The 12,500-nt window shown below is 47.9% G+C and overlaps 4 protein-coding genes across 6 annotated transcripts in view; 1 reads left to right on the top strand and 3 right to left on the bottom strand.

Moving 5' to 3' along the window:
• Positions 1–1,410: 1,410 nt before the first annotated feature.
• On the bottom strand, positions 1,411–2,253 carry LOC119262246 (histone H1-like). Its single transcript, XM_037533418.1, has one exon. It carries the CDS (start codon positions 2,079–2,081, stop codon positions 1,470–1,472), a length of 612 nt encoding a protein of 203 aa, XP_037389315.1. The 5' UTR covers positions 2,082–2,253; the 3' UTR covers positions 1,411–1,469.
• A 2,308-nt stretch (positions 2,254–4,561) lies between these two features.
• Positions 4,562–6,067, bottom strand: LOC108415785 (histone H2B-like). Its single transcript, XM_037533424.1, has 2 exons — positions 5,945–6,067; positions 4,562–5,549 (listed from the first exon to the last, which is right to left on the bottom strand). Exon 2 carries the CDS (start codon positions 5,297–5,299, stop codon positions 4,925–4,927), a length of 375 nt encoding a protein of 124 aa, XP_037389321.1. The 5' UTR covers positions 5,300–5,549; positions 5,945–6,067; the 3' UTR covers positions 4,562–4,924.
• Positions 6,068–6,097: 30 nt separating this feature from the next.
• LOC119262249 (histone H4) lies at positions 6,098–6,481 on the bottom strand. The gene has a single exon (XM_037533425.1). It carries the CDS (start codon positions 6,455–6,457, stop codon positions 6,146–6,148), a length of 312 nt encoding a protein of 103 aa, XP_037389322.1. The 5' UTR covers positions 6,458–6,481; the 3' UTR covers positions 6,098–6,145.
• A 5,084-nt stretch (positions 6,482–11,565) lies between these two features.
• Positions 11,566–12,500, top strand: part of ercc6l (excision repair cross-complementation group 6-like) — a 13,162-nt gene continuing 12,227 nt past the window's right edge. For all 3 annotated transcript variants that reach the window (XM_037533401.1, XM_037533400.1, XM_037533399.1), the window contains exon 1: positions 11,566–11,710. In XM_037533401.1, coding sequence (XP_037389298.1) covers positions 11,655–11,710 — 56 coding nt within the window. In that variant the 5' untranslated portion in view covers positions 11,566–11,654. The remainder of the gene's footprint in view (positions 11,711–12,500) is intronic.

Here is a 12,500-nt window from a genome sequence, read left to right as displayed (position 1 = left end):
ATAGTACAGTGTGTAGTGTGTATAGTACAGTGTGTATAATAACGTGTGTATAGGACAGTGTGTAGTGTGTATAGTACAGTGTGTATAATAACATGTGTATAGGACAGTGTGTATAATAACGTGTGTATAGTACAGTGTGTATAATAACGTGTGTATAGTACAGTGTGTAGTGTGTATAGTACAGTGTGTATAATAACATGTGTATAGGACAGTGTGTAGTGTGTATAGTACAGTGTGTATAATAACATGTGTATAGGACAGTGTGTAGTGTGTATAGTACAGTGTGTATAATAACATGTGTATAGGACAGTGTGTAGTGTTTACAGTACAGTGTGTATAATAACGTGTGTATAACACACACACACACACACACACACACACACACACACACACACACACACACACAGATGTGGATTATACATACATATAATAATAGTCATGAGAGTCTGTGAAGGAAATAAATGATGTGTCTCTTAGCACTTCACAGATGACGTTTGGTTGCCATCCTATGGTCAAACCGTGAACTGGCGAGTCTGAGAAAGACTATTACTAGGGGGCAGTGAGCACACTTGCCCGGAGCGGTGGGCAGCCCAATCCGCAGCGCCCGGGGAGCAGTTGGGGGTTAGGTGTCTTGCTCAAGGGCAGCTCAGTCATGTGCTGTCGGCTCTGGGGATCGAACCGGTCACGAGGCTGGTTCCCTAACCTCCAGCCCACAACTGCCCTCTTACTGCAGATGCTGATCTACTGTATGAAATGATGTGGTTTAGTTGTAATAATTACTAAAATTATTCTCATTTTATTCCCATTTTATTTCCAGAGCCCCACAAACCCAGTAATTCAGGAAGTCACTCAGTAACACGACGTTTCCACACTTTACCAAATTGTCTCTTATTCCGCTGCTTGCAGGTTCACATTTTGACCACACGGTGGCGACCAAGCTCCATCGAGGCCAAAGCGCCCTCAGGCCCTCAGGCCAGAGCTGGTCTTTGTGCTCCGTGTTTTCTCTGATCAGCACATTAATAACTAAACTACATGTTCGGTGCTGCTTTTATTCAGCCCCTCATGTCACTGGAGCGCGGCTTGATCTTAGTTAGTAGTTCTGGGTAAAAACTGAGCAGAACGCTTTTCACTCTCACACACACACACACACACACACACACACACGGTGATCTTCCCGCTTAACCCTTACTCCACTAACGCAGCGCTACACATTCACTATGTACGTGATGTTCGTAGCGCCGGTCAGACGCTCACACCGCTCGCCTGCACTGCGCCCAGTCCCCCCCTCACACTCTCAGCCATGTGGCTACAGTTCAGCTACTGCATCGATCACCTGCAGGTACCTGGGAGGTTCTAGACTTTGTGCAGGGCGAAAGAAAACCGAGCTCCTTGAGTGGAAAATGTGGGGGGGCTCTTAAAAGAGCCGTTTTTGAGCGGGGAAAACGGGACACGAAGGTAAAACGGCGCGTTCACTTCTTCTTGGGGGCGGCCTTTTTCGCCGCCTTGGGCTTGGCAGCTTTGGGTTTGACCGCCTTCGCTTTCTTCGGGCTCTTGGCCGCCTTCTTCGGGGCCGCGGGCTTCTTGGCTTTCTTGGGAGACTTGGCGACTTTCTTGGCGGCCGCCGGCTTCTTGGCTTTCTTCGGCGATTTCTTAGCGGCCGCGGGCTTCTTCGCTGCTACCTTCTTGGGCTTCTTAGCAGCGGCGGGCTTCTTGGCGGCCGCCTTCTTGGCTTTTGGCGCGGCTTTCTTTGCCGGCTTCTTCTTGGGCTCGGCTTGTTTCTTGTTGAGCTTGAAGGAGCCCGAGGCGCCGGTGCCTTTGGTCTGCACCAGAGTGCCCTTCGTCACGAGGCTCTTGACGGCGATCTTGACGCGGGACTTGTTCTTGTCCACGTCGTAGCCGCCGGCGGCCAGAGCTTTCTTGAGGGCGGCGAGAGACACGCCGCTCCTCTCCTTGGACTGCGAAACAGCCTTGACGATGAGCTCGCCGACGCTGGGGCCGGCTTTCTTGGGCTGGGCGGCGCGCTTCTTCTTGGGAGCTTTGGCCGGCGCGGCGGCGGCTGGAGCGGGAGCGGCTTCTGCCATCGTTCTGCTTTTGCTGCGAGCGGAGCGAGACTGAGCGGAGCTGCGCTGTTCAGAGGAACCTCCCTCTCAGGCGACGGGCCGCCCCTTAAAAGCCACACGAGAACGGTGTAGACTCAACCCGGCGGGCGCTGTGCAGCCGTGCCTCAGTGACGCGCTCGCACTTGTGTTTTCTCGTGATATTTATCGGGTAAAATAAGAGCGAATGCGCCGATTGTTGAGCGCCCAACGGCTCAGTCCTCTAGAAGAGGCTCTGTCGTGTGTCCCGAGTCCGGGAATGAGCGCGCAGCGACGCCTCGTTTCGCAGGGCGCGCTCAAAAAGGCGCCGCGCGGTCGCCGCTCCGAACGAGATGCGGCGCTTTTAACGCGATAATCGGTGGAAAATGGTGGCAAACGGCGACTTGAGCCTTCGGACAGCTCGACGACTCATTCGGGGAGAGACTCGGCGACGGCGCGGGAGAACAACGAGCGGTCAAGCGCCCCGTTTATTACGGGTAAAACGAGCTTACTTGGAGCGAGTAAAGCACACGCGTAAGCAAGCGGGCGCCGTGGGCAGAGCTGCTCTTTGCTGCTGTGCTGGTGTATAAAGCGCTATATATAAACTTTGACTTGACCAGTGGTAAATAAACCCCAAGCTCCTTCTCACCCTAATTAACTTTATTCTAATTTCTCCCTCACCCTAGTGGGAAGTGACCATAAACTTCTTATAATCTTACTAGAAATAAACCTCACTCTTCTCTGACTAACTTCACCATAAGCTGAGCTCTGGCCCAAAACACTCCTATGGCTCGCTCCAACTACATAATAGTCCCATGTCTTAGCTTCCGTCATGCTTTTGATTACTTTGACCTCAGCAACAATCAAAGTTCTTGACCTAAATATATTTTCACTTCACCATAAACCTAAAGCCTCGCTCTAAATCTGCTATGGCTTTAACTGCATGATGAGCCTGAGGCCTGGCTGTAAGTCTGATTGGGCCTACTCTACGACATGGGCTCAAAGCTGAGCTCTGCACCTGATTTTAGTTCTCTCAGTTTATCAGAAGTCTAATGATACATCTCAGTTCACTCTCACTCCATCACAAGCCTGATGCCCTGCCCTAAGCTTACTTTGACGTTCTTTACCTGGAGCTACTGTTACTCTAACTTCACTATAAGCCCAGGGCCTAAAGCCGAGCTCTAAACCCACCATCAGTCCCTCTCTATACAGCGTAAGCCTGTGGCCTAGCAGGAAAGATCATATTGCTCACTGTCTCCTTTGGAAGTCAAAGGCCTTGCCCTACACTGACCTTCACGATCTCCGAGTTCAGGGCTGTAGCAGCTGTTCCTCTGACTACTATATAAACCTGAGGCTTAGCCTTAAGTATCAACAGCTAGAAAGCTCAGCCTGGCGGTTTTGATTCACTCCAACTTCATAAGCATAGTTGCTCTAAACCCCGTATGTGTTTGACTACATCAGGAGCCAAAGCCCTGGCCTTACGTTCACTTTAACTTCATCACTAGCCTGAGGCCAAGCTCCACAGCTACTTTAACTTACTCTGACTACTTTGAAGACAAAGATCAAACCTACATGAAACTACTGCTTCCTGTACCATCAATAGCCTAAGGCTCAGCTCTTAACCCACCTGTACTCCCTGACACCTTATCATCAGCCTAAGGCAGGGTGTGCAGTCTTATTCACAAAAGGCCGGCGTGGCTGCAGGTTTTCACTCCAAACAAGCTGCAGCACAGCTGACTTCACTTATTGAATTAGTTGGTCTGAGTCTTGGAGTGAAAACCTGCAGCCATACCAGCCCTTAGAGGATAAGACTGGACAGCCTGGCGTAAGGGCTGCTTTCATTTCCTCTAACAGCTTTGTGCACATCGATATTCTTTAATGTAAATAATGCTGTATTTTGCACTTCAGGTTAGATGCTGACTGCATTTCATTGGCTCTATAACTGTAACTGCACAGTGACAAAGCTGGATCTAATCTAATCGGAGTCTGACGCCTGTCTCTGCATCACAGCCCTGAGACTTAGACTGTAACTTAGACTTTAACTAAGTCCCATTTCATCAGACGTCTCTGGCCTGGCTGTAAACTCTTTATCCTCAGTCTAACTTCAATATGACTGCCCTAAACGCACTTCTACTCACTCAAAGCCCCTTTACTTGGACTAAATCCAGCAGAAGCCTGGGGCCTTGCTACACACCTGTTCATACTTCCTGAGCCTAAATCCTAAATCCAAACTTATCATTGCTTTAGTCCTAAAGGCCGTAATTCTGCTCTTCACACTCCACACAGTGTTCCAGCTATTCTCTGGCCCAGCACACCTGATCCAGTTCATAATCACTTACAAGGAAGTGTTTTTGAGGTGGAAAAAAAAACAAAAAAATGACAAATTTTAGCAATGAACAGCGATAAGAAACAACACTTTAAACTCACCAGCCTAAGAACTGGATGTACAGGATGAGTCAAAAGTCACAGGACAGGTTTTACTGCATTTTATTATTGATTTTGTGACAGCATAAAAAATAAAATCAAACTTACTATAGCCTTTATTTTATTAATGCAGTTTGAGTTCTCTCAATCTCTCACAGTCAGAAAGCGAAAAACAAGTTAAGCCATTTCCCTCAAAAAGCAGCTCATCAGGCCGCACATTAACCGTGTTACTACATTTAAATACACCAAACAGCGTTTATTACATACACACAGTAATATGTGTGTCAGAGGCAGAGCGCGCTGGAGAAGTCGCGCGGGAAAAGGTGAACAAGGCTCACTACTACTTCTCAGAGAAAAGCTCTTAAAGCGAAGCCGTGGGTGGCTCTTAAAAGAGCCGTTGGGTTTGATGAAGTGCGGGTCCCTTCTTACTTGGAGCTGGTGTACTTGGTGACGGCCTTGGTGCCCTCGGACACGGCGTGCTTGGCCAGCTCGCCGGGAAGAAGCAGGCGCACGGCGGTCTGGATCTCCCTGGACGTGATGGTGGAGCGTTTGTTATAATGAGCCAGACGGGACGACTCCCCGGCGATGCGCTCGAAGATGTCGTTGACGAACGAGTTCATGATGCCCATCGCCTTGGACGAAATGCCGGTGTCGGGGTGGACCTGCTTCAGCACCTTGTACACGTAGATGGCGTAGCTCTCCTTCCTGGTCTTTCTGCGCTTCTTTCCTCCCTTGCCGGCCGTCTTGGTCACGGCTTTCTTCGATCCCTTCTTCGGGGCGGACTTGGCGGGTTCAGGCATGGCTCTCCTCTTCGAGTCAGACTGAAGAATGAGGAGGAGCGCCCGGCAGCGGCTTATTTACACTGCGATATTCAAATAGATCAGGCTCCGCCCTCACAGTGCTGTCAAACGCTCATTGGACGATGATCAGCGGCTCGCTTGGCGGACAACCCCCAGCTCTCCTTCACCCCGCTCTCCTCCTCCGAGCTGAAGACCGTCTTTGTTCTCTTTCCCGCGCTTTCCGGTCTACTGGGTGTCCTGCACAGCACATCTGAACAAATTTATTCAAAATATTTATTTTGGTTATTGTTCACATTTTTAAACACCTTTGAGAGGTTTTGCCAAAACACTTCAATTTTTCTTAAATAATGTTTTTATTGTGTATTTTGGATCTCAAACTGCTGTTGACTTTTTTTTCTTTAAAAAATTGAATAATAATGTTATTCAATAAATTCAAATCATTCTGTATTACAGAGTTAATCAGATCCAAGTAACACATTTGAGTTTATTTCAAAGGAAATTGACCGGATGTACCGGGTTCTGGTGGAGAACCGCGCTGCGTTTGACCGTTTCAGCTGTAAAAGATAGAAGTCGTGGCGATGAACAGTCACGGCTTTACTAACTAAACGACTCCAACAGCGTTTTGTAAAACCTGCAGTAACTCACCGCTCAAAATATACATTCCTCCTTCTCTCTGTTCTGGTATTAAAGTAAGATCACTACTAACTTCCTCCCAACGTTGAAGTTAAATGTATAATACTAGAATTCCCATTTCTACTAAACAGGTCATGCGGAGCAGCTCTTCTGGTGGGAGTGTGGGGGGCTCTTAAAAGAGCCGTTGTGTTTCTCGTTGATCGAGTCGAGCGTTTAGCCTCCGAAGCCGTACAGGGTTCGTCCCTGACGCTTCAGGGCGTAAACCACGTCCATGGCGGTGACGGTCTTCCTCTTGGCGTGCTCGGTGTAGGTGACGGCGTCCCTGATCACGTTCTCCAGGAACACCTTGAGCACGCCGCGGGTCTCTTCATAGATCAGACCCGAGATACGCTTAACGCCGCCACGGCGAGCCAGACGGCGGATAGCCGGCTTGGTGATGCCCTGGATGTTATCGCGGAGCACTTTGCGGTGACGCTTAGCGCCTCCTTTACCGAGACCTTTACCGCCCTTTCCTCGTCCAGACATCGTCGCTAGTTCGTCTCAAAACCGAAGCTCAGAGCTCGAATAACTCGACTGAGCTGAACGCAGCTTTTATGCTCCTCTACAGGACCTAGTTGAAACCACCGGTCCGGAGGCGGAGCTACACACAACAGACACTACAGAGAAACACACAAAGCAGAAACTGCCACGAAACAATCAGTGTCACTGTCACCACTGTCATTATTAGTATTTCACAGCCTCATAAATCGCATGTCTTTTGCCAAAATTACAAAAGAAAAAGATAAGATGCCTTTATTGTCTTTGTACAGTGAACAGCGAAATTGAGCAGCAATCCAGCGGCGCTTTCTACACACAAAACAAACATCAGACTAAAATATATGAAGTGCAGATTTAAGGATTTAATCGATCGTATTATCGCCGTCAAACTCTACGGTCCGCCCACCGTTCTTGTCCACTTACTCTGCTTCTCCCCCCTTTCGCGCTTGTGTTTTCTTGTGGCATTTATCGGCAAAAATAAGAGCAAAAGCGGCACTTGACGAGCGACCAAGGGGTCGATCCTATAGAAGAGACTCTAACGTGTTTCCTAGAGCGAGATTCCGTGTATTTAGTTCAATATTCTGTGATAGACGGTGGAAAACGGTAGCGCGAGCCTTCGGAGAGCTCAACGGTACGTTCGGGGGAGTCTCGGCGTGCGCGTGACCGAACTCCGGCTGGCTGAGCGCCCCGTTAATTCTGGGTAAATCGAGCTTTCATGGAGCGAATAAAGCACACCTGTAAACCGGAGGCCGCTGGGGACAGAGCTGCTCTCGGCTGATGTGCTGTCATATAAATAAACGTTGACTCGACTAGTGAGAAATAATCACTGATTATATAATCATCGATAATTCAGCACAGAAGCTGAAGGCCTTGCCCTACACGACCTTTACAATAGCAGATAACTGATCTGAACATGCTTAGATACGCCAACCTTAACGTGCATTAACATTTTATCTGTTCCTTTCTTTTCACGACTCACGACAGGCCTGTACATTTTTTCTTCTACTTTTTTCAGCCTTTTTTTTTTCCTGTGTCTTTTTCCTGCAAACACAACGCAGCCAGATAAAGCCACATTTGGAGGTGTTCATGTACAGGTGTTAGAAAGCATTACTCTGTCAGAGTATTCAGGCGTTCACTAAGGCTTGGTTTCTGTCTCATTCCTCCAGGCCATAGAACAGAGACGAGCCTACCTGGAACGGAAGCAGGTGTGATGTTCTCAAGGTTTTCTTTCTGCTAACACTTGAAGTTGTTTTGGTCAAGGACGCCTCCTTTGAGCTCCTCAGCATATTATGAAATCTCTAAATGATGGAGCGAAAGTCATGTTGTCCCGTAATTCCAATGGTTAAAATTCGGGATCTAACAGTCTGATCAGTAAGACGCAGGACGGAAAGCTGTGAAAGCAGAATTCTATAAAGATCTTAAGGAGAAGCAGCCTTGGTGGACAAACTGGAGGCTGGACCCAGCTTGGCTTAGGGGACTTATAGAAGAGGCAGTTTCCCATTTTGGGCTTTGAACAGTCAGAGGAAAATCCACAACTCTCCCCTCCTCTGATCTCGCTCCCTCGGAATGGTCATATGGAAGACGGCCTGATTCGACTCAGGTGAAGTTATGGACTAGGGCAGTGTGAATTCTGGAAGAATAATTTTAATATTTTAGTGTAACAGAAACGTAGGCCAGAGGAGGGCCACATATCTATACTTTCTTTATTTGTATTGTGCAGGTCGACTTGAGAAGGTAATTAGAAATAATTTAGTTAATATAAGATTCACTCACTGGTCAATTTAGATCCACCTTAACAGGAGAGCCTTCTTCATGCATCTTGAGACACTAACCATTCCACCATTTGGAACACTTGGAAAGGAATAGTTCAGCGAAAAATAACACTTACATCATTTTCATTGCATAATGGCCTAAATTTGTTTATTTTATTTTATTTTTTGCTTCTTTAGTTTTGAACCACAGCTGTGAAGCACTAGAGGTTCCAATAACAATCCTGCAATTAAGAATTGAAGATCATATTTCTCTTCACAAATGAACACCAACCCCATATGTTTGAACCTGAATTTACACATGACCTGTCATTCCTAGGCCCGTCTCATACGGCGGGACAGTGGGCACAGTAGACAGAGAAAAAGCAAACAGCGCTGACCTCGAATGCACTTTAACACTCGGACGTGTCATCCATGAAAGTGTACCTGGTACTTGGTGCAGTCGGAGACCTCATCACACCACAGACACGCAGACGGCGCCCAGTAACGCTGCTGAACGCCACAGTTTGACTGTGTCTGCATTCCTGCAAAGCGTTTGTGAACATCATGCATTCTCCAGACTCCTCACTGAGAGTGACAGTCAGTCAGAAACTCTTTTAGGAAACGTTTCTTTCATCTGAGCAAAAAGCCGTTCAGATCCTGTTTCTCCACAATCTGAAATCTGAAAGAGTCTCAAGAGGCTGCAGCTGAAAAAAAGGGTCTGTAACTGTCCGTAAAGTCCTGACCTTTCTGAGGATGGACAGTCAGTGTGATCATCAGCCAGTCTGTGTGTTTGTACGCAGCACATTTGTGACATGAGCTGTTTTTAATTGCTGTAAACATGCACAGATATTCCTTTTTTAAGAAAAAAGCATTTTATATATTTTCCTTTCAGATTTCAGTAAAATAAATAAATAAATAAAAACACAGTGTTTGCACTGAATGAACTATCATATTTAGTCTAAAATGCTATGGAGAGATTAAACTTAAACTGGAATGTTTAGGTATTTTACAGCTTTTAACACGTTGAGATATTTAGATGTCATTTCAGATCTGATCAGATTTCAGAGGAAAACAAGCGCTGCCAGTGTAAAAGGGTTTCACCCTTTATAGGATGTCCAGTAAAGAAAAAGTTGAAGGTAAACAACATAGTTTAAATTTCCATAGAGCAAACATCCTTTATAAAATGTTATGAACAATCATTCACAGATGAACAGGAGTGCAGTGAGCGTGGGGTTGGATAGTGTAGTGGGTGACACCTCTGCCTTCTGCAGGGTAGACTGGGGTTGAATCCCTGCCTGGATAAACGCCCTGCACTATACCACTGAGAGGCCTTGGGCAAGACTCCTAACACCACCTTCACCTACCTGTGTAAAAATGATCAAACTGTAAGTCGCTCTGCCGTAAATGAAGCAGCACATCAGAAATAGCGGTTCTGTGAGCAGCTCCAGTCACTGCTGCATTACATGTGAAGCAGGGGTCTCCAAACTGCAGCCCTGGGTCCATTTTTATGTGGCTTACTACCAATTCTGAAAATGTAATGGAATATGGCCACACGGGAAACTTGTGCCTGATTCTATTGTACTTCTTAGTTTTGACACTAGGTGGCGCTACTGTTTTGAATACGGCCTGGATCTCCAACCTCATCGTGACGTGTTGATTCATATTTCAGTCAATAAACTCCTACAGTTTATTGACTCATACAGCAGATCGTACTGTGTCCTGATCCTTTTCATTATTCCAGTTATGCTGGATCCTCAAACTGTTCGGGGTGTAGCAGAAAACCATTCAGAACACAGAAATTAGTATCTGTATTCAGGTGAACAGGTGGGGGGGGGGGGGGGGGGTGCACTGTGTTTATCAACCATACACAAATAGCAGATGCAGCTTTGGTCAGAGCAGATCTTCTCCTGTAGTTGTGAGGAGGCCTTGACCAGTTTGTGCTTCTTCCAGGAAGGAACTTCACAGTGAGGTTGAAGATGAGTTTCACAGAAGGAGGCCAGACACGTCAGACAGGACTTGATGGCTCTGAGTTTTCTCTCTCAGCCCAGAAGCCCAGAGCTGGTCTTTGTGCTCCGTGTTTTCTCTAATCAGCACATTAATAACTAAACTACATGTTCGGTGCTGCTTTTATTCAGCCTCTCATGTCACTCAGAGCATTTTCTCGATACTCGTTATCTTGATCTGGTACTAACGTGTTGATTCTCACCACTGTCTTTGTTCCTCTCTATAACGTGGAAACTCAAAACTCCTTACTGCACTACAGACTCAAACTCTGAAAACGCTGATTTCACAAGCCGATACAGAGACTGTGGGTCTGACTGAATCCGGGTTACACAGTCTCACTCAGAAGCCGCGCTACCTGCTCATAATCTATACTGCGCTGATAGGAGAGAGAGAGAGAGAGAGAGAGAGAGAGAGACAGAGAGAGAGAGAGAGAGAGAGAGGGAGAGAGAGAGAGAGAGAGAGAGAGAGAGAGAGAGAGGGAGAGAGAGAGAGAGAGAGAGAGAGAGAGAGAGAGAGAGGGAGAGAGAGAGAGAGAGACAGAGAGAGAGAGAGAGAGAGAGAGAGAGGGAGAGAGAGAGAGACAGAGAGAGAGAGAGAGAGAGAGAGAGAGAGAGAGAGAGAGAGAGAGAGAGAGAGAGAGAGGGAGAGAGAGAGAGAGAGAGACAGAGAGAGAGAGAGAGAGGGAGAGAGAGACAGAGAGAGAGAGAGAGAGACAGAGAGAGACAGAGAGAGAGAGAGAGAGAGACAGACAGACAGACAGACAGGCAGAGCTATTCAGAACATATTTCAACACATCAATTTGTTCTGCGTGCTGTCGAGCAGCTGCGCCACACCAGCAGGTGGCGATACCGCTTCAGGGTTCATAGAAGTTTCCCAACAGCAGCAAAATCCAAATGCACAAAATTAACGCGTGCAGAATCGAACACGCTTAAAAGGCAATATTAATATTAATATATTATATATTATATTAATATTATATTAATATTATATATTCGTGATTCGATCCCAAAAATCTGCCATTAAACGGGTTATGATTCCACGGTGACGTTCAGCGGTAGTGACGTGTGCAGCTGACGGGGCGCGAGGTGAAGTGTCCTAATTGTGCGCTGGACACTCCGAGTTCACTCCCTCCGCTCGCGCGCCGACAGCGCCGCGACAGCGTGCGCTTCAAGGAGGAAGAGGAATAGGAGGTGGAGGAGGAGGAGGCGACGGCGGCAGAGGAGGAGGAGGCGCAGGTGGAGGAGGAGGAGGAGGAGGAGGAGGAGGAGGAGGAGGAGGAGGAGGCGAGGTCCTCGGGCGTGAATCGGGACAGGGCCGGAGAGGCGCGCGCCGATTGGCGGAAGAGCAGAACGGGCGCGTGTGCATTTTGAATCTCGGCGCGAGGAGATTTGGACACGCAGTGCGGCTGTTTTTGAGCGGACGGAGTGAAGATGGAGCCCGCGGAGATGGAGATGGAGATGGAGGCGGCGGCGGAGAGACTGCAGCGGTAAGTGAGCGGGGCTGGCTCGGTTAGCTTCACAGCTAACTGGCCGAAGGCTGAGCGGTCGGCGCCGGAGACCCGCTGAGCTCAGTAGCCGGCTCGGTGTGTCAGGCAGCGGGTCTCCAGAACCAACGCCGGGAAACACAAACTACCCCGAGCTGAAGTCCGCTTCTTAGTCCCCTTCGCCGTTCCACCTTAAATGGTGCTGCGGAGACAGCAGAAACATCAGGAGGGCCGGAGTGAAGCTGCTGCGCCATTTAAGGTGGAACGGAAAATTCGACTAAGCTGCTAACTTTAGCCCCGTTAGACTAAAACAGCCGAAAGCCCACCGAAACTCCGAATAGTCGCTTTAAAACATGAGACCCGAGGGAAACGCTGCCGCTGCTGCCGCTGAACTTTAGTCTGTTATTAACTCTCCAGTTCTGCCGGAGGCGTTTAGATAAGCTGAGCCGAGCGAACTCAACGCCCAGTTTAGCTTAATAACACCGTTTACTGAGCTTCAGATTTAGGGTTCACGGTTAAATGCATCCCGGTGAAGATGTTCAGCTGGTGTTCAGTGGAGAAATCAGCACAGCCCCCGAACCCGAGCCAGACTGGGTTCAGGATCAGAACTGGACTTGCTGGGTTTTTTGGCCAATAAAATCCGTTTTCTGCAGTGAGACGTGGTAAACCTGGTTGTTGTGGTTGTGATTTCACAGAAAATTTGTGTTGGGTTGTGTTTGGTTGGTCTAACTCGGGCGGTCACCAGTCCGGGTCTGGGGTTTCTCATAATTAGAGATTTCCCCAAGTCGCAGAG

This window comes from Pygocentrus nattereri, chromosome 23, assembly GCF_015220715.1.
Source record: "Pygocentrus nattereri isolate fPygNat1 chromosome 23, fPygNat1.pri, whole genome shotgun sequence".
In the NCBI taxonomy this organism is placed as follows: domain Eukaryota; kingdom Metazoa; phylum Chordata; class Actinopteri; order Characiformes; family Serrasalmidae; genus Pygocentrus; species Pygocentrus nattereri.
Note: the sequence above shows the minus strand (reverse complement) of the source record. Positions and strands in the feature narration are given on the sequence as shown.

Bases quoted from the DNA above. Each gene is read 5' to 3' on its own strand.
- LOC119262246 (XM_037533418.1), bottom strand. From the start codon at position 2,081: ATGGCAGAAGCCGCTCCCGCTCCAGCCGCCGCCGCGCCGGCCAAAGCT.
- LOC108415785 (XM_037533424.1), bottom strand. From the start codon at position 5,299: ATGCCTGAACCCGCCAAGTCCGCCCCGAAGAAGGGATCGAAGAAAGCC.
- LOC119262249 (XM_037533425.1), bottom strand. From the start codon at position 6,457: ATGTCTGGACGAGGAAAGGGCGGTAAAGGTCTCGGTAAAGGAGGCGCT.